The sequence below is a fragment of the Dasypus novemcinctus genome, chromosome 17 (genome assembly GCF_030445035.2).
Source record: "Dasypus novemcinctus isolate mDasNov1 chromosome 17, mDasNov1.1.hap2, whole genome shotgun sequence".
Lineage (NCBI taxonomy): Eukaryota > Metazoa > Chordata > Mammalia > Cingulata > Dasypodidae > Dasypus > Dasypus novemcinctus.
Window position 1 is genome coordinate 34,472,921 of NC_080689.1, and position 25,578 is coordinate 34,498,498.

The 25,578-nt window shown below is 47.2% G+C and overlaps 1 protein-coding gene across 3 annotated transcripts in view; it reads left to right on the forward strand.

Moving 5' to 3' along the window:
• PRKCE (protein kinase C epsilon) overlaps positions 1-24,767 on the forward strand; it is a 512,150-nt gene extending 487,383 nt beyond the window's left edge. For 2 of the 3 annotated variants that reach the window (XM_058278495.2, XM_004447330.4), the window contains one exon: positions 21,612-24,767. In XM_058278495.2, coding sequence (XP_058134478.1) covers positions 21,612-21,758 — 147 coding nt within the window. In that variant the 3' untranslated portion in view covers positions 21,759-24,767. Of the gene's footprint in view, positions 1-4,868; positions 4,899-21,611 lie in introns of all 3 variants that reach the window. The other variant, XM_071208802.1, reaches the window with a different exon arrangement.
• Positions 24,768-25,578: the final 811 nt, after the last annotated feature.

Genomic DNA, 25,578 nt, shown 5'->3' on the forward strand with positions numbered 1-25,578 from the left:
AGTAATATCTAAGTAATAGCCGTCGTTACGTGGAAATAGCCCAGAGTGGGAAGGTGGGACTTGGTGACTGACAGCTGAGGACTGTCCCCTGGGACGCGATGAAGCCCCGTCTGTAGAGGCCGATTGCCTAAAGAACCGCCCCCTTCCCTCCCCGCACTCCTCTGCCTTCCCTCCAGCCTCAGCGCTGCTTCCTTCCCGATTCTTAGGTCTATCGTGGTGATGCCAGTTTGGGGTGGAGTGGGGTGAGGAAGGGCATTGGGAGTGGAGGGGGTGTGATAAGAGCTAACCGAAGCTCAGAGGTTGGGAAGACAGGACAAGGGAGGAGTCTGGCCTTGACCCAGCGCTGAGACCACGTGCCGGCCTCCTGCTGGGAGCAGAAAGGGGAGAGGGTCAGTGCCCTCCTCAAGGGTCTGGGGTGGGTGGAGAATATATCAGTTTTGTTGGGTTTTAGCTTAAAGAGACATTCATTCCGACTGAGAATTTGGGTCACCTGCTGGTGACTGAAGGGGCTGGTGAGTGAGAAAGGAGTTTACTTGACAGAGGCTGCCGAGCAGTGGGGCTGGGGGCCCAAGCTCACGCAGGCAGCCCTCGATCACCCCGCATTCTGTCAGGCAAGCCCCCCCCCCCAAGTGCAGAGAGACCCTCCTGTGCTTCGATGCAGAGAGGAAGTCCATCCTACCCTGGGGATCTGACCGTGAGCCATCGCTGATAGAGCTGCGAGCCTTAGAAACGGGCGGTGTCGGGGTGACTCTCAGCTGACGGGCGGCACCCAGGCTCCAGCCTAGTTGGAGAACAATGGCTCCACTACCCCTGCACACAGTCCTGCCTCCATTCTTCATCTGCTTCCTCCTTGGTTGTCACGGTTTCTGTTGAGTAGCTCCCAACTTCGGGCAGGCTGGACTTGGGCTCACCTCCTCTCTTAGCATCACTTACTCTCCTGGCCGTCTCCATCACAGCTCTCGGGCCCACTGTGCTGAGTCCATTGTGGCTCTGTAGGCCTGGGGGGTTTGGGAGGGTTTGGGGCACAAGCTCCCACTGGGGGCTTACCGCACCCACCAGCATGCCTCAAGACTGCAGTCTCTGCAAGTGGCCTTGGAGGACAAGATTAGCCATGTACCCAACAAGACAGAGCTATAGGAGAGCAGGTGCTGAGCAGGGGAGGAGGAGAAACTGAAGGCTCAGATCCGAGGGTGAAATTTTCTTATTTAGATTCAACCTAGGTTAAGGAACCCAAAGATAAGTGGGAAGTAGCACCAAGTAAAGAATCCGGGGCTGACAAACAGGAACCTGAGATGAGCTCAGGGGCTGGCCAGATGCAAGTGTAGGCCTACACAGTGCCTTCATAAAGGCTCAGCTCAAGGTCTTGGGCCCTAGCTGGGCTGGAGCCGAGCTGGGGAAGAGCCACCCATCTCAGGGACCATTCGCAAGGTGTGTAAAGGGGGCAGAGGACCGAGGAAGCCAAGGGTAGGTGTTGGTGGAGAGGCCACATGGAGGAAGGACCTGGGGCAGATCACTCACCAGAGCAGGCAAAGAGGAAGTTTCACCCCATGGGGTAGTGGAGAACAGTCTCTGGCTGGGGTGGAATAGGTAACAGAAGCTTGATTGCCAAGGGTCTTTCCCAGGAGTTTTATTTCAGATCCACGGGTTTCAAATCCTGAGACGCTCTGGTCCCTGGCAGCCCACAGGGGCTTTCGACCTTTAGTTTGAGACTCTGAGCCACTGGAAGTGCAGACCTGCTCAGAAGAGTCACACTTAGAGCTGTGCCTGGCTTCCCCCAAGAGAAGGTGAGCGGCAGGCCATAAAGAGCAGGCTGGGGCCTTTAAAGGCTCCTGGAGACGGAGGACAGGGGAAAGACAGAGGAAGGACCAGGGAGGCCGGAGCCACCACCGCGCACCAGTGTGCAGAGTTTCCCACAGGCAGTGGTCCCTTTAAAGGTTTACCTGTTAGGAGGCAAGTGCTCCTCTGGGCCCAGGGAGCCAGCTCAGGGCTCTGTCCCGGGGGCTCTGTCTCCACCTGGAACAGCCGCTGGTGCTTCCTCCTCTTTCTGCCTCTCCAGAGCACCCCAACCAAGACCAGAGGGCAGGACCCTGCTTCCTTGGCTGGGGGTTCAGGTGGGCTTCCAAGGGCCTTGCCTCCCCCTGAGAAGATGGCAGAGACCTGGACTGAGGGCTGGCCAGGAGCCCCCACCAATTTCAGAGCCGACCGAGATTTCCTAAAAATTGGCTCCATCACTGGGTTGGAAATCATCTTCAGGTCATGTTCTACTGTGCCCCTACAGCCTCCAGGTTAATCTTTGAAGCTGCTGAGGTCCAGGGAGAGGGTGTTTGTTAGATTGGTTTGAATTCAGTTTGAAAGAGAGAATTAGAACCTGTGGGCGAAGGAAGGAAAAAACTGAAAATTTATGTTGTGCAAGAAGTGTTGCTGTTCACCTTTGGAGCCTAATAATGGCACTCCTTAGATAGCTTGCAGCTATAGGTCCCTAAAGACCTGTGTTTGAAGGTTTGTTCACATTTACATCCTTGAGTCTAGAGGTTTCTCCCAGGAAAAACATATTAGGGAAGAGAAGGATAGTCAAAGTCTACTTAAGCAGGTTGGGAAGGTGTTCAAAACTACCCCTAAATTTAGAGCTCTTTTCTGAAAAACGCTAATGTCACCTCCCCAGGTCATGTGTGGGCTTGTATATAGCAGAAACAAATTTTATGTTGAATGAAAGTCTGCTGCAGTGATGACTAGACTATCCCCACATGTCTAAAAGATGTGCAAGAGCCATAGAAAACTCGCACAGGCTTCACAAGCCATTACCCTCGTCTAAACAACTCGGGGCTAACCCCGGGGGGCAGTGGGGAGAGAGCTGCCTACCTAGCCCAGGTACCAGCAGCAAGGAAGGCTCTGTGCTCCATAACCAGGCCACCCTTGCCCACAGGCAAAATAGATGTTATTGGTGAGACATGGGAAGTGGAGGTATGCCCCTGCAGAAATCTTCCCTCTCTTTGTGGGGCCAGGAGGGCTTAAAGTATCTTGTAAGATGAAGACACATCAGATTCCTTCGGAGGGAGAGCTGAGAAAGAAAGGGCTTTGACAGAGAGAAGAAGGAAAGCTGGTGTAGAGCCTGCCATCTGGGAAGAAGTGGCCAGCTCAGTGGATCACAAGTGGCCAGGGACACTGGTCTTGGATCCTGGGACAGGGGATGGACTCAGTCAAGGGAAGGACACTGTGAGGAGGGAAGAGACAAGCCTGTGAGCAAACAGCATCAGGTTTTCGGTTTTGTAGTGGCCTCAAGGAGACAGTGGACAGGTATGTAAGCAAGCAAACACCCTTCACCTGGCAGGTACACAAACTCCCCTCACCTGGCAAGGCTGCAGAACTCCAGGGTGATTTGGTCAAGGGCCTGGGACCCATGAGGAAACTCCGTGTTTCCTCTGCCTTGGGCCAGCTCCACTTGCTCCCTGGCCATGCTCCATTCACATCACACTGGAATGCCCTACCAATCCCCAGAAACCTGCTAAATAGCCATTGCCCTGCACCTCAGCTGGCCATACTGAATTTGGGGACACTGGAGGAGGGGGGCTCCTGCCATCTGATTCAGAAAGGAGCTGGTTTTGTCAGGTGGTTGGTGCTGGAGGTGAGGCTGTTTGAACTCATATCTTCTAGTCTAGGGCTTAAGAAGGGCCATGAGTGAGTTGTAGGTTTTCCAGAACCCCGACCATCCCACCCCTACTGCATGGACATTGTCCCTCCCAGCAGGACAGACAGCCAACCTGCCTGTGCCCTGAGCTGGCTCCACAGAAGCCTGGGGCCTCTGGCTCACTCCCACAAGGGCTGAAGGTATAGCCAGAGAACAGCTTCCAGAACGAAATCACATCCGTCCACAGGAAGCCTCTTCCCCTCTGAAGATGTCACCAAGGAGATTGTCCAGATTTTATAGCTGGAATTTGGCCTTTGGTCAAGTTCCATCACACATACCCAGATTGGCTGCTGTCCCCTTCAGGCCTTTGCCTTTCTGAGACGTTCGCTAAGCTGAGATTTCCGCTGCCTTGGCGCCTGAGCCTCCATCTAAACCCTGCCCTGACCCACCAGCTGTGATTATCCAAACGGGATTCGTGCCTTCAGGTTTAGGTTCTTTGCTCCCCTCTCCCCTTCGCCAGTACATGTTTCCAATGGCCTCTGCTTGCACGTGACTTTCCTCTCATTTTCTCTGGTTTGTCCTCCAAGCGCTCTTATATCTCCCTCAGCATACTAAATTACTTGCACACAAACCATGCACTGTCAGTGCCAAACCAAAGACTTTGCACCATCATCTACTCAAATGAGTTTTCTAGGGAGCCTTGCTTCAGAGCAAGGGCACACAGAGAGGGGTTATCTGGTAGCAAGTACCCCAGCTGTGTGTGAATAGGGAAATGGAAAATCCAGCCTGGCTGGAGTCTAAGCCTTTGATCCTGGAGAAAATCTCCAGACATAGAATTCAGTGGTCTATCCCAGGGCGATTTGGTTCCAACATGGTGGCATGACCTAATTGCTAAGAAAAGCACATTCAGCTTTGGTGTTAGTGGCGGGCTTGCCTTCCACTGGGATCATGGCAGCAGAAGTGATGTGTTTACGGTGGTTGAAGGGCATCATCTGACCTCAGATCTTGGGGGGTGTTGGGCTCATTCCGGGCTCCCTTCCTGTGTGCCCCTTTCTTACCCCAAAAATTGTTAGGCTATGAGATTACGGCTTCCAGGGCTTCTGCACTGGAACGGGGAAAGCCAGCCTAGGAGGGAGAGCTCTGCCTCCCCATAAACCTAGCCATCCTCAGTGAACGCCAAGGGCCATGGGAGAAATGCCGGCCAAGTAAACTTCTCTTTGTGTACATGTTCTCTCTTTTCAAGTTTGCTTCAGTGTGAATGTCCCTCTTTAAGGTAAGGCCTCCAGAGTGGGGAGTCTCTCCAGGTAGGTGACCCCTCAGGCCTGATAACATGGAGGCACCTTCCAACCTCATGATCCGTTTCCATCCAGCCATCTGCGCTGCATGGCAGGACCACCAAGGGCGCCCCTCCTGCATGCTCCTGCATGACTGGGCTGTGCTGAGAGAAAACCGGGGAAGTGGGCCTGAGACTCCCGCACCCTCACCGACTGAGCGACTTGAGGCAGAGCCCTGCTGAGCCGGCAGCCCCTTCTCCCAAAGCCAGCCCTCATGTCCAGAGACCAGGGGACTCACTAGAAGCCACTGTCCTCCTTCATCCCAGCACAGCAGGTCCTGGAGCCCATCCGTCAGGACACACCCTGTACAGTGCCCTTCCTGTAGCAAGACCCCATAGGAGGCTAGGAGATTACTCAGGAGTGCCCGGGCTCTGGCCCAGGGTGGGAGGGTATGGGAAACACCCAGGACCCTGGTTTCAGTAGTTGGCCCAGGTGGGAGAGTACACAGAGTACTGGCTTTGAATTCAGAGAGACCCGGATTGGAATAAAGTTGCTACCATAGGATAGCCTGGGAATTCACTTCACTACCCCTTTGGCCTCCGTGAGCCCCAAACTCTTTATCTGTAAAATGGGGATGAGAATACTTCCCTCAAAGAATTATTGACAGGGTTAGATAACAAACATAAGAAGCCTTGTACGCTGCAGGGTCTCAGTAAATTTTAGTTCCTTCCTTTCCGTTCACCACCACCCTCTCCAGCCTGTCAAAGCCCCTCTTCCTCTTACCCGGAGACTCCAAGCATCAAGTGTTAAGGATTGCAGGAGGCGGTGGGGTGTTCAGAGGCTGGGTTCTAGAAACAGATGTGACCAGGTCCCAGCTGGGGCTGAGTGATGGGGAGGTCATCTTGTCCCTCTGAGCCTCAGTCTGCTCATCTGTAGAGTGGAGAGAATAACATCTGCCCCACACAGGCATGTGAGGAGCGGACAAATGCAGTCGTGTGAAGTAATTAGCACAGTGCCTGGGATGTAACGAGCACTCGGGCTGGCGATGATGATGATAGTGATGGAGACGGGGTGGGGGGGCTGAGGCGGAAGGGGGCTGGACAGGACAATACCCCTGTCCCAGAGTTGTTGAGGAGCGAGGAGTTCCGATGCGGGCCTGAGCACCATCCGATCAGGGAACCATCTGCTGCAAGGCAGAAAGACCTCTGGAGAGGTGACGGGAGAACAACTAAGAAGACTGCAGAGCCTGCGGGGGCGTCCCTCTAGCATTGGTCTGAGCCAGGGGCTAACCAGAAAGAGGGAGGCCCTGCCAGAGGGTGACTCACCCCAGATGCCAGTGTTCTCCAGGCCGTTTGTCCCCTGGGATGGCACCCCGCGTCTCCCCATGTTATCAGTCCCCTTTTGCTCTGTGACTTCCTTGTCACCCTGACTTCTCCTGCGTCTCCCTCGGCCCAGCATTTGCCAAGCACGCTGCGTGGAGCTCTTGGACCCCACCCTGATGTCAGGGCAGGCCCCGCCAAGCTCCAATCCAGCAGAGCAGGTTCCCTGACATTTAGAAATGACCCTGCTGCAGTGGGGCACCCTGGACCCTGCGCAGGGGAACTCTCCTTCCCAGACTCCTGACTGCAGGAAAAGGCAGGGTTCAGCTCAGGTCTCTTCAGCAGATATTTCTTGAGCATGGACTTTGTGCTCTCTGTGAAGTCCTGGAAGGGAAGGTTGAGGAGTTCAGATGGCAGAAAAGGACTCTATAAGACAAAATACTTAAGGAATAATTGGCATAGGTAAAACCCAATGCTTGACTCAGAGCACAGATGCCTGTTTGGAAGAGGGATTCGAGTTTTACCTTCAAGGTTAGAACACAGAAGGGGAGAGATGGCATGGAGAGACAGGACGGAGGCTGGGCCTCTGTGGGCCACAGAAGGGGCCACCTTCCACCCTTGGTCTCATAGAAGTCCGTGCCCGGGCAGGGCCACATTGCTGGATGAGCAGTGCATCCAAGTAAAAGCAGAAGAACCTCAAACCTCCGCAGAGGGGGACTTGGTTATCCAGCCCTCAGGCTGGCATTTGGTCTTTGAAGGGTGCAGGCACCAAGGAACATTTTGCAAGTTGAAAGGGTTCTCCCACCATGAACAAGCCCTCCTGCCCCATCAACCCCCAAGTCCGGGATCTTGAACCTCCAGGGGTGGGTCTGTCGTGGAGGAACAAAGCTCATTGGAACCCAGTTTCCCACTTGGGAGGATCTGTGCCTGTTTACTCCCATTGTGTATGCTGGGGCATGGGGTGGTAACAGGATTTGATTTGGTCTAATCATTCCATCTGAACCCTTATTCTAGTATTCTGAAATTTGACAAATATACATTAAGTTTTTGATGGTTCCGTAATTCACCAAGCCATCAGTCTCAGTCTCTTCAAATTGAGAAGGCCTGGCCTGTGTGCTTGCAGCTCATAAACCCTTTATTTAATTCTGGTTACCCCTTTCCTGAACTTATTCCACCCGACAGGATTTTCTTGGGATGCAGAGCTTGGATGTCAGTACAGCATTTCAGGTGTGTGAGCCCAGACAGGTATGGAAAAGGGAGAAGGGCTGAGAAGGTGAAATATGATACTTGCCTTAAACAGGGAGATGGGGAGATAAGACCCCAGGGTGACCTTTATCAAATGAGATGACTTAATTGGGGCTTTAGCCAGACCCCCTCCTCTAATCCACACAACGGGTATCGCAGGCAGTGTTTGGCAGCCGCAGAATTGTGGTCTTACTGGGGAGATATGGTAGACTCAGGCTACAGGTCCCAGATACCTGGGGTGTGGGAGTTCAGGATGCAGTCACCCCAAAATAGGGCCCCTGGAATTGAGCACCCACCCATTTCACAGGCAGTGAGCTAAGGGGGAAACACTGGAATATCTGGGGGCTTTCTGTTACTAACTGTGAGACCCTGAGCAACTCACTGGACCTCCCTATTCCCTTCCTGTAAAATGAGGGACTTAAGTAAATTCCCTGAGTTTTTGTCTAGCCCAGCCCGTTACCATAAGCTCCATGAGGGCTGGGATTTATATTTTTTAAATCAACTTTATTACAACAAAATTTACAAAGACTAACATGCATGCATTTAAAGTGTACATTTTGATGAGTTTTCACGAACATATACACCCATGCACCACAACCACAATGAAGATGCAGAACATCTCCCAGAAAGTTCCCTGCTGCCCATAGCCCCTACCTGCTTTCTGTCACTACAGGTAGATTTTTTTTTTCTAGAGCTTCGTATAAATGGAGTTGTACGGTATATTCTCCTTTGTGCCTGGTTTCTTTCACTGAGCATAACGTTTCTGATGTTTGGGATTTATCTTTTTAACTTACATTTTGGAAAATTTCAAACATGTATAAATGTAGAGAGGATTGTTTAACAGATCCCTGTATACCCATCACCCAACATCAACAATTGGCAACACATGGGCAATCTGTTAAGGGAGAGATTTTTATGGATTTTTTTCCCCATGGCCATATTCTCAATGATTAGAACAATTCCAGGGACATTGTAAGTATTCAGTATAGAGTAGTGGAATGATTGAATTCTGGAGATCTATAATACAATTTTTTTCAGAGAATGTTTCTCTCCCGGTTCTATCCGTAAATTATCTTCTGGAACCTTATATGGCTCAAGATATATTCCAGTATATAACTGGGAGTTGGGGGTGATAAGAGCATGTGTTAGGAAACTTAAGTTGTTGGACAATAAAAGAAGGTGGGTGACCTCACTTTGACTTGAGCGGTATATATTAGAGTGTTTACAGTTCCCAATTCAAAGTCATCAGGCAGAGAAATAATAAATTCTGAGCCAAGAGAACTGATCTCTATCTAGACCATTTTCATAAATAAGGGGGAGAAAAGATTGGTGAGTTCTGCAGGAACGTGGCTTTGCCAGAACCAGATTGGAAAGTTTCTTCCTTGAGCATCAAACATATCCCTAGAAAAGCTGACCCCCAACCGCTGTCCTCAGTGACACTGCTTTGAAAAGTGCATGATAAATGAAAAGGGCCCCGCGGTTAGAAGGAGAGGGTGGCGGGGCTTGCCCCTGTGTGCCTGCTGCTTCCTCATGGCAGGCTCCTTGGGTGCAGGTGGGCCTGCCGCTGCAGATCCCACTGCAGGGCCAGCTCGCTGCGGGCACGTGGCCCAGGGAGCTAGGGAGCTCCGGGCCCCGGCAAGCCACAGCAGGCAGGGTGCGTTTTCCTCTGAAGGCTTTCTGCCTCTGGATATCCACTCAGGGTTTTCTACATCACATTCAGTCTGAGGCACCCTCTGGCCCACATTTACCCTACTTCAGGGTCTATTTAGTAATGGGTATTAAAATCAATATATTGGATTAGGTGCAAAAAAAAAATCAATGAATAAACTGTAGATAGGACAGAGTCATTCAAGTCAAGTAGGATAGGACAGGAGAGGAGAGGATAGAGTAGCATAGCATAGAACAGAACAGAACAAGGAATGTATCACATGTGTTAAAGGTAGAGGACAGCTTGCTAAACCTTTTGTGGGGGTTGGTGGGACGGGGCTGGTATGCACTAGGGTACAATAAAATACATTTCTTACTGTTGACCATAATAAAATCTTAAGGGCTATGCCCATCTTTATCCCTGATGTCTAAGAAATGACCCCAGAAAACTTACTGAGGATGGTGGCCTCAAGCACTGGGAGGGGTATGCGGCAGAATGCAGTTTCTGGCAGTTGTTTCGTTTCGTTTTTTTAATATATTTTTTATTTATTTTAAAAAGATACATAGATCACACAAAATGTTACATTAAAAAATATAGGAGGTTCCCATATGCGCCACTTCCCACACCCCCCACTTTTCCCACATCAACTTCTTTCATTAGTGTGGTACATTCATTACAATTGATGAATACATTTTGGAGCACTGCCATACAGCATGGATTATAGTTTACATTGTAGTTCACACTCTCCTCCAGTCCATTCAGTGGGTTATGCAGGATATATAATATCCTGCATCTGTCCCTGCAATATCACTGAGGACAACTCCAAGTCCTGAAAATACCCCCATATCACACCTCCTTTTCCCTCTCCCTGCCCTCAGCAACTCCCGTGGCCACTGTCTCCACATCAGTCGTATAATTTCTGCCATTGCTGGAGTCACAATAATTCTATAGTAGAATACCAGTAAGTCCACTCTAATCTAGCAGCAACACTATTGGCAGAAACCACTGACCTGGTAGACGGGGCTGGGCACAGGGCTTCGCACCTTGCACAGATGACTTAATTTACAGCTCGCAACCATTCACAGTGGGAGGCAAGATGGCTCATGCCAGGCACAGGGCCCTCAGGGTCAGAACGAGCTGAATTCTAGTCCTGACTCCACCTTGCTGGCCCCACACCTTGGCGAGCTGTTTAAGGCTTCCAAGCCTCTGGGGTTTTGGCAGCAGTCTCCCATGGTGGTGGGGGGGCTTGAGGGTGGCCTGAGTCAAAGCTTCTAAAGGACTTAGTGCAATGCTTGGCACCGTGAAAATTCTCAAGCTACAGGTTTTATTGGTTTCTTCACATGAAGAAACCGAGGCTATTCTAGGCACTGTGCTGGTGCTAGGTAAAAGGACATGGGGGGGTGCGTTAGGGGGGACTTCCAGACTAATGGAGACAACGGTTAATGAATAAGTAACTTAACCACAGCTTCAAGGAGCAGCAGGAAATAAAGATACAGAGTGATCGAAGTGTCTGATGGGGATTTGCCTGACTTGGGGGTGGTTCCCTGAGGAAGGGGCATTTCCTTTCCTACATGGCAGATGGAGACCCTGAGCTTAGTGGCAGAATGGAGATCTCGGGCCTCAGGAGCGGTTCCAGTAGCAGTGTGAATGGACTGCACCCTCCTTTACTCTGGCTTCTGTTCCTTGGAATTGTGTTGGACTCAATTGTGCAAAGAAGGCCATTGCTCTTGGCAATTAACCTGGAGCGGGCAAGGCCTCCGGGAGCTGCGCACCTGCCTGAGGGAGAGGAGGCTGCAGCCTGCCCACCGGGCATTTAAAGACAACTCCAGGCATTATAACTTCCAAAGTGAATATTGTCAAGGACCGTGCATACTTGTACAAATAAGAATGACTCATCTCTAAACCTATGGCCAAATATGACGCAGCTGAAATGTATTACATTTTGTTAACTTTTAGAGTCCAAAGCTCAGAACCAAAGGTGTGCACCTGTGGACCTGGGCAGGCCTGGAAGGGGTTGGCTCAGGAGGGTTTGAGCAGGCAGGTGTAAGAGCCCCCCTTCCGAACTGCCCAGAAACACCACCTTCCCTCAAAAGAAAGCAGAACTGATACGTCTGGAGCTAATGCGTTGAGACTAATGGCTTTGGGTGGTCGTCAAGGAGCCCTCTGGAGAGAGGCTGAGATGCACAGTCCCTGGGCCGGGGGGCTTCCCCAACCACTCCCATTGGCCACACATCCCCCTTCCTACCAGGCTCTGGACAGTGTCCAAGTCCCGAGGTAAAGCCCAGTGCTGTGGCCCCACAGTAAGAAGGGCTAAGCAGGAGGCATTTCAGATCCTGAGAAGATATTTCCTGGCTTTCTCTTCTGTGGAGTTCTCAGAGAAAATTGTTGTACCATGGAGAAATTCAGACATTTTATAGGGGAAACTTTAAAATCAGTGGTTCTTAACTTAGCGGTGGAGTCCCCACCCGCTTTGAACTCTCCGTGACTCAGTGCACGTACGCGGAGCTCTGTACCGTATTTCACAAGGTTTGTGGAAACCCTCGTGACCATCCAGGGGTCTGCAAATTACAGCCCACGGGCCAAGTTCCGCCAGCCTCCAGGTTTTATGCATCCTGCATGCTAAGAATGGTTTTTAAGTTTTAAAATGAAGAATAATATTTTGCAACACATGAAAATTCTATGGAATTTGAATTTCAGCATCCATAAATAAAGTTTTATTGGAACTTGGCCCCTCCCATTCTATTGTGTGTGGATGCTGGACACACCCATGGGTATTGTTCACAGCTGCTGTTGCACTACAATGGCAGAGTCAAGTAGTTGCCTGAAACACCTAAAATATTTACTGTTTGGCCCATTACAAATAAAGTTTGCTGACCCCTGCTCCAAGGTTAGGAACCCAGGCTAAAAATTCTTGCTTTAAATTCTTTGCTTTGCTTAAAATGAGCCATAGGCTTTAGCGGTAGACATAGCTTTGAAAGTCACCTTGAAAAGCTCCTCACTTCATCAAGAGCAGATGAAGAGCAGTTGGGTGTCCCCCACTTCTTTGGCAGCAGGTGACACTGGGGAGTTGTGAGGAGTAGAGGATTCGCCTTTACTTCTGCACCCATCTAAACTGACATTACCTTCCAAATGAACCTTTGGGCAGTTTTGTTTAAAATGCACCGTGTTGTTACGCAGTTTGGTAACAACTTCTTAGTAACAGGGCTACCATTCTTCCCCTCCCCCATAGTGGAGCTCCCTGGGGGCTGTGTCTGGGGACCCTGGCCAATCCACAGGCAGATTTGAATTGGCTGAGCTCCTTTCCTCACTGAAATAGTTGCTGAGTGTGGGAGAAGAGGTCAGCGTTCGTTAATCACTGGAAGTCGAGTTTTTTTTCTTTTCCCAAAGTTAAACTCTTCAAATGGACTTTTAAAAATATATGTATTTTTTATAGTCCAGCAAACAATAACAAGAGGAGGGAGGGAGGGAAAAGAGTTGAATTCCATCAAACAGCTGACGGACAGAATTCCGCTGTGACTGTTTACTCAGGATACCCGGTGGTCTGAAGGAACGTGGGCCGTTTTTAAGAAGGTATTTCTGTATACAGACACTGCCTTGGAAGGAGTGGAGCAGCTTTTCCTCAGAAGTTGTTTAGAGAGAAGGAGATGGGCTGAGTTAGGGGTTGGGAATCGGGGCGGTGTGCAGCGGAGGCTGTAGCTGAGCTCGGCATCTCTGCATCTCACAACAGAGGTTCCGTGGCTGCTGACCCCTTCTGTGGACAGTGAGTGGCCAGGAGCCAAGTGGCTTTCCATTTTAAAATGCCATGAAATGAATCGTTGTGCTAAACGAGCAAATGTGTCTTGATTACTTTTCTCTCCTAAGAGGTGGAAGCAAATTTACAAACTGGAGTTGAGGTTCCGAACTGGAAGATTGTGTTATATATTCAGCAGCATGCCATCATTTGTTTTCTGTTTTGTTTTTAATTGAATTAGATGGCAACATTTAAAAATTAAGAGATCTAACATAAAAATGTAGCTGGGTGCATCTTTTAGAAATTCCAAAGTCCTAGAAACTCTGGGCCTACGGTCAGCTGGTAGAGTGTGCAACCTCCAGATTGTCCCAGTCCCCAAAGCTCCCTATTGCCTTCCACACCACTCCCTTCACTTTTCTGACCTTGCCAGCTGGCAGGCAGGCATTGGCATTTGTGCACACACACAAACACACATACTTTATGGAAAAAAGGAGATGATGTCACAGCCAGCAGAGCTCAAACAAAAATCCTCTTTTTTTCTTTTTTCCTTTTGTTTTTCTATCTTGTCTTATTCCAAAAGTTTAAAGATGGCCCACTGTGATAAAGTACGTAATATAAATTTAATTTCAGTGTGAATGAGGATAGAAAAACAAGGGTAGAAAGGCAAAAAAAAAAAAGCAGGCACAAGCGCATTGCATTTCTTCTGGGTGGGTCACACCTTTGACTCTTAGCTTTTGAGCAGATTGGTTAGTTCAAGATATAGAGTACCTGGGAGATAAAGCACACCAGTTGCCCAAATGAAGCAATGATTATTCTGTGAACTAAGAGCAAAAGGAAATTTCTCCCAAGGATCATCCAAAAGATGATGCTTATTCTAACCATACAATTATGATAAATATTTATGAAGAAGCAATACTAAAATTTAACTCTTACTCTGTTATGTACTGTTTGCACCTCTTCAGTGTATTATTTCATTTAATCCTTACAACAAATATATAGGAAGGACTATTAACATCCCCATTTTATGAATGAGGAAGCTGAGCCACTGCAAGACCATGTAATTTGCCCAAGGTGTTCAAATGACAGAACCCAGTCTGGATACAGTGCACACATGCTGAACCGCTAAACTACACTGCCTCTCAGAGGGTAGGGCAGCTGGAGAAATTATGAGATGGCCCGGTCAGCTCTCTGACTGTTCCGATTTTATAAAGAGTAATATAAAATTGGAGAAGAAATGCCAATATATAAACTAAACTTCAGAGGAGGCTAAATCCAGGACAACCTTAAGCTCCTAAATAGGTATTTAGACCATTACAGACCTTCTGAAACCAATAAGGAAAAGAAAAAGAAGGAAGAAAGAGATCCACTGCTCCTTGACACAGAGGGACTCAACCAGACTGCATATCAGCGGCACTTGTGGAGCTTTAAAAAAGTACGGCGCCCGGGCCCCATACAGAGATGCCCATCTAGTAGGTCTGGGGTGAGGCCCCAGTATCCGTATAGCCGTGTGTATACCTTTGATGCACAGCCAGGCTTGAGAGCCACTGTGTTAATAATGAAAAGCAAAGCTGTTATTTTGACACTCTCTTTTCCCCAAAAAGAAGTTTCTTTGAAGAACAAAGATCAGGTCAAACAACCGCTAAGAGGGAAATGAAACCCAATAGAGGTGAGTTGGTGAATTACACTAAATAAAGCTCATCTGGGAAGCTGTAAAATTCCCAAAGCCCAGGCCAGATGCCAGAGCAATCAAATCAGAATCTCTGGGATGGGACCAGACATGGCCAGTATTTAAAGCTACCCCTGTGGTCCTAGTGTGCAGCCAGGGCTTGGAACTACTGCTCTCAACCCCGGTAAATTCCATCCAAGGTCGATGAAAAAATCTGGGGTGCCTTCTTGGGATTATTAGGTAATTGGATATCATGGAATAGAGCAGTGATAACAAAAGATAGGAGACAGGCAAATACGTTCCCAGAACTCATAAATAGAGATGATGTGGGTTTGGGATAATTTCAGATGGATATTATTAAAGCAAGTTTCTGGAAGTTTTTCTGAGAAGATAGTTTGTGGACACTTAGGGAAGAAAATGGTAATCCCTCGGAGCTAAATAATTTCTTTTCCAAACCAACAAATAAAAAAAAAAAATTACAGGCATCATCATGTATCTTTATCCCAGCAAAACAATGGAAAGAGTCTTGGATAGTCTTATGAACAAGATGAAAAACAGTGAGTATAGCTGGTTGATCTACAGTTGATTTAATCATACCTCAGGGTGCTGTTGAGACTCAGCGTCAGTTCAGTGAGAGGGCTACTTGTAAAAGCAAGGTCAGAGGGTTCTGGGCCCGATCTCGTCCTCAAAATCTTTTTACCCATGTCTTAATATAGAAATCGAAGGCACATCAAATTTTAGGAGGACAAAGCTGAAGGATGTAGCAAATATGGTGGATGACAGAATTATCTAAATTATTCGCATAGTATTTTAGAGTTTACATGGACTCTACCTATATTCTCTCTTAAAACCTTCAGGAAGCTTGTTATATTTTATTAGCCCCACTTTTAGGTAAATCAACTGAGAAACAGAGGTAAGTTACAGAAACAATATTTACGATGATCATGACAGGCTAGAGATATGCACCAAAGTAAGCAAGAAGAAGTAGAGGTTAAATGTAAATGAAGGGTTACATTTGGACTCAAAAAATCAATTTTAGAAAAAGATTAGGGTTAAATTGGACTGATAAACTAAGAGAGCCACATTTTAACAAAAAACTTAATGATAAAACAGTGATACTATCTTAGACAACATCGGTTTACTCTATGGGTTCAAGTAGCGGGTAATGCCACTGCGCTTGGCATTGCTTAGATGGGAGGACTGGTCTCCAGTGGTCAGCTCTGACCACCTTTTAAGAAGGAAATGGATGAAAAGACAGTAGGAACTACAAGGGCCCATGGCAAGAAGGATGCTTTAAAAGGTTCCATAGCCACCCTGGTGCCAGACAAACTTGGTGTATTTTGTCCTGTTTTCTAAAAAGAACATCCCAAAGTATAACCAATTCTTTATTAACAAAATATAAAAGAGGAAGAGAGGATGGAGGATTGTATTTAAAGAAATTTCTCTGTATGTGAATTAATTTGAAATTCTGTTCACTCATTTTTTTGCCAGGCAAAGCTCTATACAGTGATACATTCCTTATCTTGCTTAACTTTATGTATAATGGTGTGTGTATAAACATACCCACATATACTTTGTTAATTAGAATTATGGGTGTTAGGGATGTATGTATGTATTTAGTATGTTGAGCAAGTTGTCTAATTATTTACCATCTTATTTTTTCTTTTAGAACATTATTTAAAATAGGGTAATGAAGCTTACATGAGAATATTGATATTTCAAAACTAGGAGGAATTTGGGGATTGACCTTCTCTGTATATAAAATTATATGGAGCAAATGAATATTAAGTGTCTGCTGTGTAGCCTGCTTTGCAGTAGGTACCTTGAGGGATAAGTGGGGAGACTATAACACCTAAGTATGACAAGGAGGGGCCGAGTGAGTGAGTAGTATGTGGGAGCTGGGCAGGGGCGCGGTGGGGTGAGGGGCTGTGACCTGGGAGGCAGCCGGAGCCTGCCGCAGGACCTGGAGGAAGGCAGCCTGTCTCCAGGTCCAGGTTCTGGTCACACCCAGGGTCCAGGGGACCCTTGGTGGGGGGTCACTGCTGTGGGGTCACTGCTGCGTCTGCTCTGTCACACCAAGCAGAGGTAAAGAGGGAACAGTGAGGAGGCCACGGGAACGCCAGCCTGCACCCCAGCTGGTAAGATGCACCAAGTCATCGGCTGATCTCCTGGTCATCACATGAAGACAAGCCAATGGCTGGCTCCTCTGAACACTTGTGCTCGTGGTATCAGTGAGGGCTCTGAGAGAACCGTGCTAGCCAGGCTAAGAGCAAGCATGCAGACCCCTGCCCATCTCCGCACCAGGTCCAAACACGGCCCAGCAGTGGAGTCCCCAAACCTCGGCAGCCTCAGGGAGTATCAGGCAAGCCCAGGGGCTTTGCTTCAGTGTGGTTTCCTCAGAGTGATCGGGAGTGATCTGTTACTGTTTCTACAAGGTCTACATGCAGGACAACTCCAAGTCCAGAAAATGCTCCCACATCACATCTCTTCTTCCCTCTTCCTGCCCTCAACAACTACTGTGGCCACTGTCTCCACATCAATGATACAATTTCTTCCATTGCTAGAGTCACTATAGTTCTATAGTAGAATACTAGTAAGTCTACTCTTATCCATATTTTATTTCTGCATCCTGTGGACCCTGGGATAGTGATGTCCATGCCACCTCTAAAACGAGAGGGGGTTTAGATCCCACACGGTTGATGGATACGATTCTCCCACTTACAGTTGTAGGCACTCTCGGTTCCCTGGTGTGGTGGTTGACCATCTTCTCCCTGTTAGTTAACCTGGATATCTCAGGGACAGACACAGGACACTATATATCCTACCATAACCCACTGAATGGACTGGGGGAGAGTGTAAACTACAATGAAAACAATAATTCATGTGATGTAGCAGTGCTCCAAAATGTATTCATCAAATGCAATGAATGTGTCACACTGATGAAAGAAGTTGTTGATGTGGGAAGAGTTGGGGGGTGGGGAGTGGGGTATATGGGAACCTCTTATATTTTTGAATGTAACATTTTGTGTGATCTATGTATCTTTTTTAAAAAGACAAAAAAAAAGATATCTAATTTTTAAAAAAAGGTCTACATGCACCCCAACTGCAGACATGAGAAACATGCCCTCCCCAAATCGTCAGTCCCAGATCCCTCAAACTCAAAAGCTCATCCCTTATTTCTGCAGAGATGCGAAAGAGAACTGGAAGGTTGTTTTCCCCAATGCCAACCACAAGGGCTAAGCACCTAGCCACCAAGTCCCAAGCTTTCCTTAGCCCATCTGTTTCTGTCTTGCACACAACACGCAGTCAGGAGCCCCAAGTTCACCGCGGCTTAGGCACGGCCTGGACTGCTCTGGCCATTCTCTCTGTGAGGAAAACCTCAGCCTTATCTCCTCTCAGCCTCCACTTTCCACTTTTCTGGCAGGAAAGCTGCACTGACTCTGAACCCAGAACTCTTCACTGGCTCCAGATAAAGTATCAGCAAAAAGAGGTGTACACAGCAGCTCACTCAGCAGATACTTATCTAGTGCTCATTATGAACTTCCGAGTAGTGCTAGACTGGGGGCTGAGTTCATCCCTGTCCCCGCCCAGAGTTGAAAAGTATCAAGAGGAAGTCACCTAATTTAATGAGTGCTATGATAAGAGGAAGGGGCAGACCATCGGTACCCAAAGGAGGCTTTGCTCAAGTCAGTCCTGAAGGGACAAGGAAGGTTCCTGAAGGAAGGGACATCTACACTGAGATGGGAAAAGAGAGGAGCAGTCAGCCAGGTGGCAGGAACGAGGGGCAGAAGGCAAGGAGGGGAGGGAGTATTCCAGGCACAGGGATTAGCATGAGCCAATGCCCAGAGGCAGGAGGAAACCAGTGAGTCTGGAGATCCTGGTTCAGCAGGGCCAGAGAAATGAAGCTGGAGAAGTAGGCAGGGAAGAGATCCTGAAGGGCCTTTGAAATAGGTGAAGATGAGAACTTGGGACATTATCCCCAGGGCAGTGGGGCACCACGGAAGAATTTCAATACCTGGAGAAAGTATTGGAGTGTTCAGGTAGGCCTCAGCTCAGCACTAGTTCAGGATTTGAAGGCATGCAGAGAAATTTAAGTCTCAGTCCCAACCTTCTAAACCTTAGTGCTTCGATAGACAAATGACTAAAAAGCACATTGGAAACCCAGCCAGGCTGTACGTGATGCTAAGATTCAAAGGCAGGATGGGAACTCACATTTATTGGTTGCCCACCATATGCCAGGATCTGCACTGAGGCTCCTGACATCTGGCATCTCATTTGGTTCTCAAGGCAACCTCAGCCTTTACCCGGTACCACCCCCCATTTTACAGATGAGAAGACCGAGGCCAGAGGGGTTAACTTCACAGTGTCATCCAACAAGGAAGGGACAGTACCAGGATGAGAGTTCAAGCCATGCTCTTTCTCCTCCATTGTAGCCTCCACTAGGTGTGGGCAAAGGGTGGAGGAAAGGCTTTGTGGAGGAGAGAAGGTCTGGAGGATTAGAATGTTGCCCCACGTGTATCTGGCTGTGTGATGTGGGTCAAGGGTCTGGCATTTATGCAGTAGGGTAGGCAGATGGTATGGCATAAACCTTGGGAGTTTATGCTTGGAGGTGGGTTTTGTGCCTGCTCTATTAGGGAGGCAACAACTTTATAAAGAATGAAATCAATGACTAAAGGATATAATCCCCAGTCCTCTCCAAATTTGAGAATGCAATGCTGCCTCTATGCCAGTAACAGGGAATGGGGTTTACTAGAGATATTTACTTTAAAGAATTTTCTGTTTCTAAGTTCAAGAGTCAGGAATTGCACATAGTGGGGATGTTGGTTAATTGAATTGGAAATGGATAACTGATAACAGGGCAAAAGCGTCTCCAAGAAAAATAGGGTCTGGGTCATGAGCCAAGTATGTTTTTTTTTTGTAAAGGTCATGAAGTATGGTATACTCATTCTAGTGCCACAGATGATTCTGGGACCCCTGAGAAGCCTGGGGCTGAACTAGATGGCTTTCCAGGCTGGCCCTCCATGAAGCTACAAGAAGTTCTTTAGAAATGGCATTCCTCGCTATCTTGACTGAACCTGGTTCCCTGGTATACAGTCAGAGAGCCATGAAATTTAGATAGTCTGTGGAATTTTGCTCCATCACGTTGCTCAGTTGACATCAGGAAATAAAAACAACTTCTATGACTAATGGACAATAATGACGGATACATGAAAGACAAACTATTAGGTAAATAGGGAGAACCAATGTCAGAGAATTCAAAGATTTGCTGAGGTTCTTTATATACATACTCCCCCTTATTAGTGGCCAGTTGAGAAGGGATTGAGAAAGAGGTGATCCTGACCTTGGAGAATATAGAAGAACTGGGCATAGCTGTCCTTGAGAATGTTACAAATTGAGTTATCCTCCTGCCCTGTACCTGCCTCTGTTCACCTCCAGCCCTACTACTCCCTAGTCCAGTGCCCCTTGGTGGCATTTTGGGATGATATACCCATTGCTTCCCCCATCATTGTCTCCACCTTCCCACCCCTAATCCTCCCTCTGGATGTGATTGCCCATACTCTGTAGCTGTAGAGGCCTTTCTTGCTAACCCCTCCTCGATCAAGGACAATCCATCCCTCCTTTGATAGAGATCTTCAGAAGAGGTGCTTCCATGCCCTTTCCCCAGGTACCCACCTGCCCGTGTTCAACATGAGTCTCGGTAGGAACATCTTATAGGTTACTGGTTTCCATAGAGCATAATGTGTATTAATATTATTCCTTCTATAATTAATACTACTCCTTCCATAAGACTTATTCCATCTTCTAGGTCATTAACCCTAGGTAATGCAAATTAACCAGTATCTGAGAAAGTATTGCCTAAGCTCCTTCTGTCTTCTCATCCTTGTGCCCTGTACTTTGGGGAGTGGGGATCTGGTATTGAAAGCCTCTGCTGTCAGACTCCACCCTGACCTCTCACCATCCCCACACTGGACTCTGCCCCCAGCAGCTTGACATACTCTTCTTCCTATGTGCATACCTTTCGTGTTCCTGCCTCTCTACCTTGCTCCCACCTTCCTTCCCGCCAAGGTGCCTTCCTCCCCTGTCTCTACCAACACAACTGTAACTCATTCTTCAAGTCCTAGCCCAAGCCCTGACTTTTCCTTGAAATGGTTTCTACCAGAGCAATGTGTTCTAGATGGGAGTCTATAAGCCCCTGAAGACCAAAAGCATTATTTTATACTTTCTGATTTTCTCCATAAACCAAGACTTGCTTGTGGACCACAAACCACACAACCCTACTTTGTGAAGTTGAACTCTGGGAACAACTGGTTATGGGACCTTCTGAACTGGATGGTCATAGCGGGGTTTGCACACGTATTCACTCACTGAAAAGGCACTTATTGCAGAATTGTGGGAAACTCAAGGTTGACTAAGACAAGGTCCCTGCCTTTAAGGAGTCGTTGGTCTACACCAAACATGAGCACGCCATTACAAGCCAGAGTGTTGAGTGTAATAATAGAAATAATGTGGGACCACAAATAGGATTCATGGTGAGAGCAGATGGGGAGCAAGGCCGCCTTCTAAAAAGAAGGTCCAGCCCCCTACCCATCCTCTTACTTATCAAGAGGATGCCCTATGGAGGAGACATAGCTAGTTCATGAGTGTCTATGTATAGGGAATAAAGACCACTGGAGACTTTGTGGGAGGGAGATTCAAGTTTGTTCCCTGGGTCACAGGGAGGGATGCCTCAGTGGAACCAGAGGGTTGTGGCAGATGCTGGAAGGGGAAGTGCGAGGTCAGAGCTTGGCATCCCACTCTCCTCAAACACACACACACACACGCACACATCTCACTCTACCCAGTCTGTGGGAATCCCACTTCCCTGCTTTTCCATCACACCCTCTCACCCCTCTCCCTTCTCACCCTGACTCATTCTTCCTCTCCTCCTTTTCTGTCACCTGCTAGTCCTGGGGCCATCCGTTGTTACCTCATTGGAACAGCCCCGTGTCTGCTCTCAGTAGCTAGAGGCCTGCTTTGGCGAGGCCGGCGGAATGCCCATTCCCCATGGGGGGGCCCGAAAGGTGAGGTCAGCCTCCAGTCAGTGCTTCTCTTTTCTTCCCACAGAAAACCAAAAGAGATGTCAATAACTTTGACCAAGACTTTACCCGGGAAGAGCCGATACTCACGCTCGTGGATGAAGCGATAGTGAAGCAGATCAACCAGGAGGAATTCAAGGGCTTCTCCTACTTTGGTGAAGACCTGATGCCATGAGAGGCCACTCCTGGCCATTGACGTTTTGTAATGCTGCAAGAAGGGGCACCCAAAAGGCCTCAGAAGGTCATGAACTACTTCTCCACAGAGCCCCAATCCCATGTACAGTCTCTATTTATTGCATTTCCCTTTCCCCAGCCAGCTCCTCCGTCCTTCACCTGGTGACCAGAAGGCCCTCTGGGTTCCTGCCTCACCAGAATGCAGACTTATGTTGGGTCAGAAGTTAGCCAAACACACTGTTGGCAAGCCTGGTTTCACTCCTCGGGGGCACCTGGCGGCAAAGCACCTTCAGTTCTTTTTACGGCACATTTAGAAAAGCCAACAAGACAACTCTTGCTCAGCTATTGGACACAGAAAGCTGACAGCTCCTGTCTCTTGTACCGCAGCTCACCACCAGTGAGGCCAGTGCTTCTTCAGCACAACGATGGGCGCTCTCCAGGCGCGCTCTGTGAGGAAGGGAAGGAGCCTGGGCGACGCGGCCGGCGAGCTACTTTGATTTGCTCCGGAATGGCTAGTTCTTGCTTGCTTTGGTTTTAGCTTTTGGGCATGCCAAAGTTGTGTCAGCATGTATGTTGTGGAAGAAATCACTTTTTGTGGAAAAAGAAATTTGATTTTGAACTCTGTTACCATTTGAAAAATATATTATGAAATTCACTTTCTAACTGGCCAAAAGATATAAACAAATTGTCCAAGGTTTATGTCATTCATGCTTTAGCAGCTCATGGGAGCTTGATGAATTCAGAGACAAGGAAACAAGTAATGCTCCTCAGGATTGAAGATCTACCTGAACACGGAGGCTGCCGCGGTGATGGCCAAAACACTGGGGTTCTAGCAAAACTCGGCTCCCGCATTCTCTTTCCAGTTTCGTCCTATGTCCCCAGCGTAAACTCTATTTATTTTCTGCAGCAGTGTGTTATTTTTGCACACTTCTACAAAATGGTAGTACTACTGTGCTGTGGTTTTTAAAAACTAATGTGTAAAGTTAAATATGAAATACCTGCTTTTGGAACAAGAATGAGGCTAAACATGGGTTATGCAGATGTTGTCAAGAGATTGAAGAGCGACTCCTTTGAAAACTGACAATGTGGCAAGATATCCTCAGAGTTTGTTTGTGTGTGACATGAAGTGGTAACTCGTGGACTCTAGTGGATATGATGTTACCTCCTGTAGATATGCTAACAGTGTTAAACGTTCTTTGATTTCCAAGGCTTCTCTGTGGCTTTGTGTATATGTTTCCCAGAGGCCATTTGATTATCTATTTTACAGAACTGTTTTAGCAGGGAATGGAATCCATTCCAACTGTTGCACGTGGATTTCCCAGCTGCTCCTTAATCTATATACTTGTGAGTGGCAAAGTGGCACTAATGAAGCTTTTTGCCTTTTGTACATTTGAGATTTTTGTATATAGTGTTGCTGCAAGGCCTGTGGAATTAATTCATTGAATATAGAGGTATCAACTGCTGCATGTTCAGGCATATTATAAAACTTTAGTCTATGAAAGAATAATTATAATAATGTCCAGGTGCAATACTCTGTATGTGTATTGGTTCAAGTTACCAAGAGATAAGATGTGTTTTTCTTTTTTTGGAGGGGAGGGGGTGGCAGGGGACCCTTCATATTGTTTATTTCATTTTGGTTTATTTTAAAAGATGTAAAATATATTAAGCTATATTAAATCTCGTGTATAGTTCTCCTATGCTCTATTATGCCCTGATAGAGATAGGGAAGAGAAAAGAATGTTGTCAGTGGTGGTTTCCTAGCTTGGACAGTGACTATCTTGAGCCCATAGAATTTGTGTCCATATTTGCATCTGGCTGGCCATAGCCTTTGTTATTAATGATGACATTCAGTTCTCTTTTGTTTTTATTTTTAAAAAACTCAGGTGTAATTATCTATTCTTATGATAATTTCAAATATGAAATATTATGCTCTATCAATTCATGTGTTTGGCATACCAGTGAAGTGATGATGAACATTAGATTAACTTAATTTATCTTTGGTAACTTGATGTGCTGGGGAGAGACTGTAATCCGGAGTTGAATTCAAGCACAGAAACATCTTCATGGTGGCATCATCTCATTTTTTTAGGAAGACATGACAGCACTGCCCATCATATTCATGCATCACTACTGCTCTCTGTTTTTCTTCCGCTTCCTTCACCATTATGAACTTTGGACAAGCAGGCAAGATCTATCCTCAATGCAAAATGACTTTGTCCACAGGGCTTGGTGGGGGTGGGGTGCTTCCGTGGGGGTTGGGCACTTCCTACTGGACAACAGGCATTTTTGCTGGGAAGTCAAATAATACATTCCACACAGAAACTCCAGGCAGTCAGTCAGGGGGTGTCCTGCCCCAGAGAGGCTCCTTGCAGCACCCCAAGCCGGGTGGGCTGGCATGACCCCAGCTTGGGGCTGGAACCGATGAAATTCTCACACAGGTAGATTTACAGCCAATGCAGATCTATAGAAAAAAGCTTGTCTGTTCCATGATTATTCATGGTTTCATTTTAGTTTTCACAAGGGTTTGGAAACAGACACACCATTACATTTCTGCCAATTCTTTTTAATCTTTCCAGTGCTCTTTCCCTCTCTTTCTCAAAGAAAAAAAAAGGAGTGCAAAAAAAATGCCAAAAAATATATGAAGGATAGCTGTTCTCCTGTATTCTTTCGCTACGGACTTTGTGAAGTGGAAATATAAATTTTTCTCCAAAGGTGGGGAGAAAATGCATTCTTGCTTTAAAAAAAAAAAAAGAAGGCTAAAAAATTACCTCTTTTTAAATTATGTGCAAAATAATTCTGACTATAAAATGTATTCAGTTTTAGGGACTTTTTTTGTATTGTGATGCTTTATTTGTACATTTTTTTTCCCCTCTCTGGGTGTAATTTTAATCTCTTGCCATTCATTAGTGTTATTTCATTGTAAACATTATTGTGCCAAATGTACTGTATTCAAAAGGATGTGAATGTGTATTGTTTTAGAATCTAATAAATACAATGACGTTAAATCTTATTTTTCAGTCCCAGTGAGCATTTTCTTTTCTCCTTTGTGAGTGGCAAAGTGGCACTAACGAAGGTTTTTGCCTCTTGTGCATTTGAGATTCCAAAATTCCAAAACTTACACAAGGGTTTCAGCTTTTTCCTTCTATCTAAGATATACAAATGATTCACATAGACATCATTTGCATCTGGAGGACCTGTGCAGTTTGGACTTAGCTTTGGGCGTGGCTGGAAGGTAAGCAAACAAAGCAGGCAGCTCTGCTCCTCATTCCTACCTTGCTAGAGGAGCACATATTGGGCCTCCTTACAATCCGGGCCTGGTGGAGCCCCTTCAGGACTCAGTTATTGGCCTGCTGCTCAGAACTTGGGACCTTTAGGGTCCAAGAAACTCCTCCCTGGCTAGGACCCCCTTGCAGGCTGGCCATGGAGTGCAGGCTGGACAGTGGCCCTGTGTGTCACCTGGTGCCCACCTTCCTTGCTCAGCCAGTAATTTATGGCAATCCTGGTGACTCGTGGGCTCTCTGGGTTCCTCCTCAATGCTGGGATCCTTTTCCTCCATTCCCATAATGTTGCAAGTTTCCTCCTCTTCTTTCTGCAACACAGAATTTTCAAGAATGTTTGAAACTCAAAAAGCACATGCTTGAATACACCACAAATTCCTATTAGTCCAAATTCCCTGTCCTTAAGAGTTATGAGAAATAGCTGAAGTTATACTGTTTGCCATCCTAAGGTGAGGGGATGGCCTAATTTCAGCACACAAAGTCGTTTCTTCATAAGGCGTCCAATGACTTGGCTATATCATATTTTTTTTTAAGTTTTTTTTT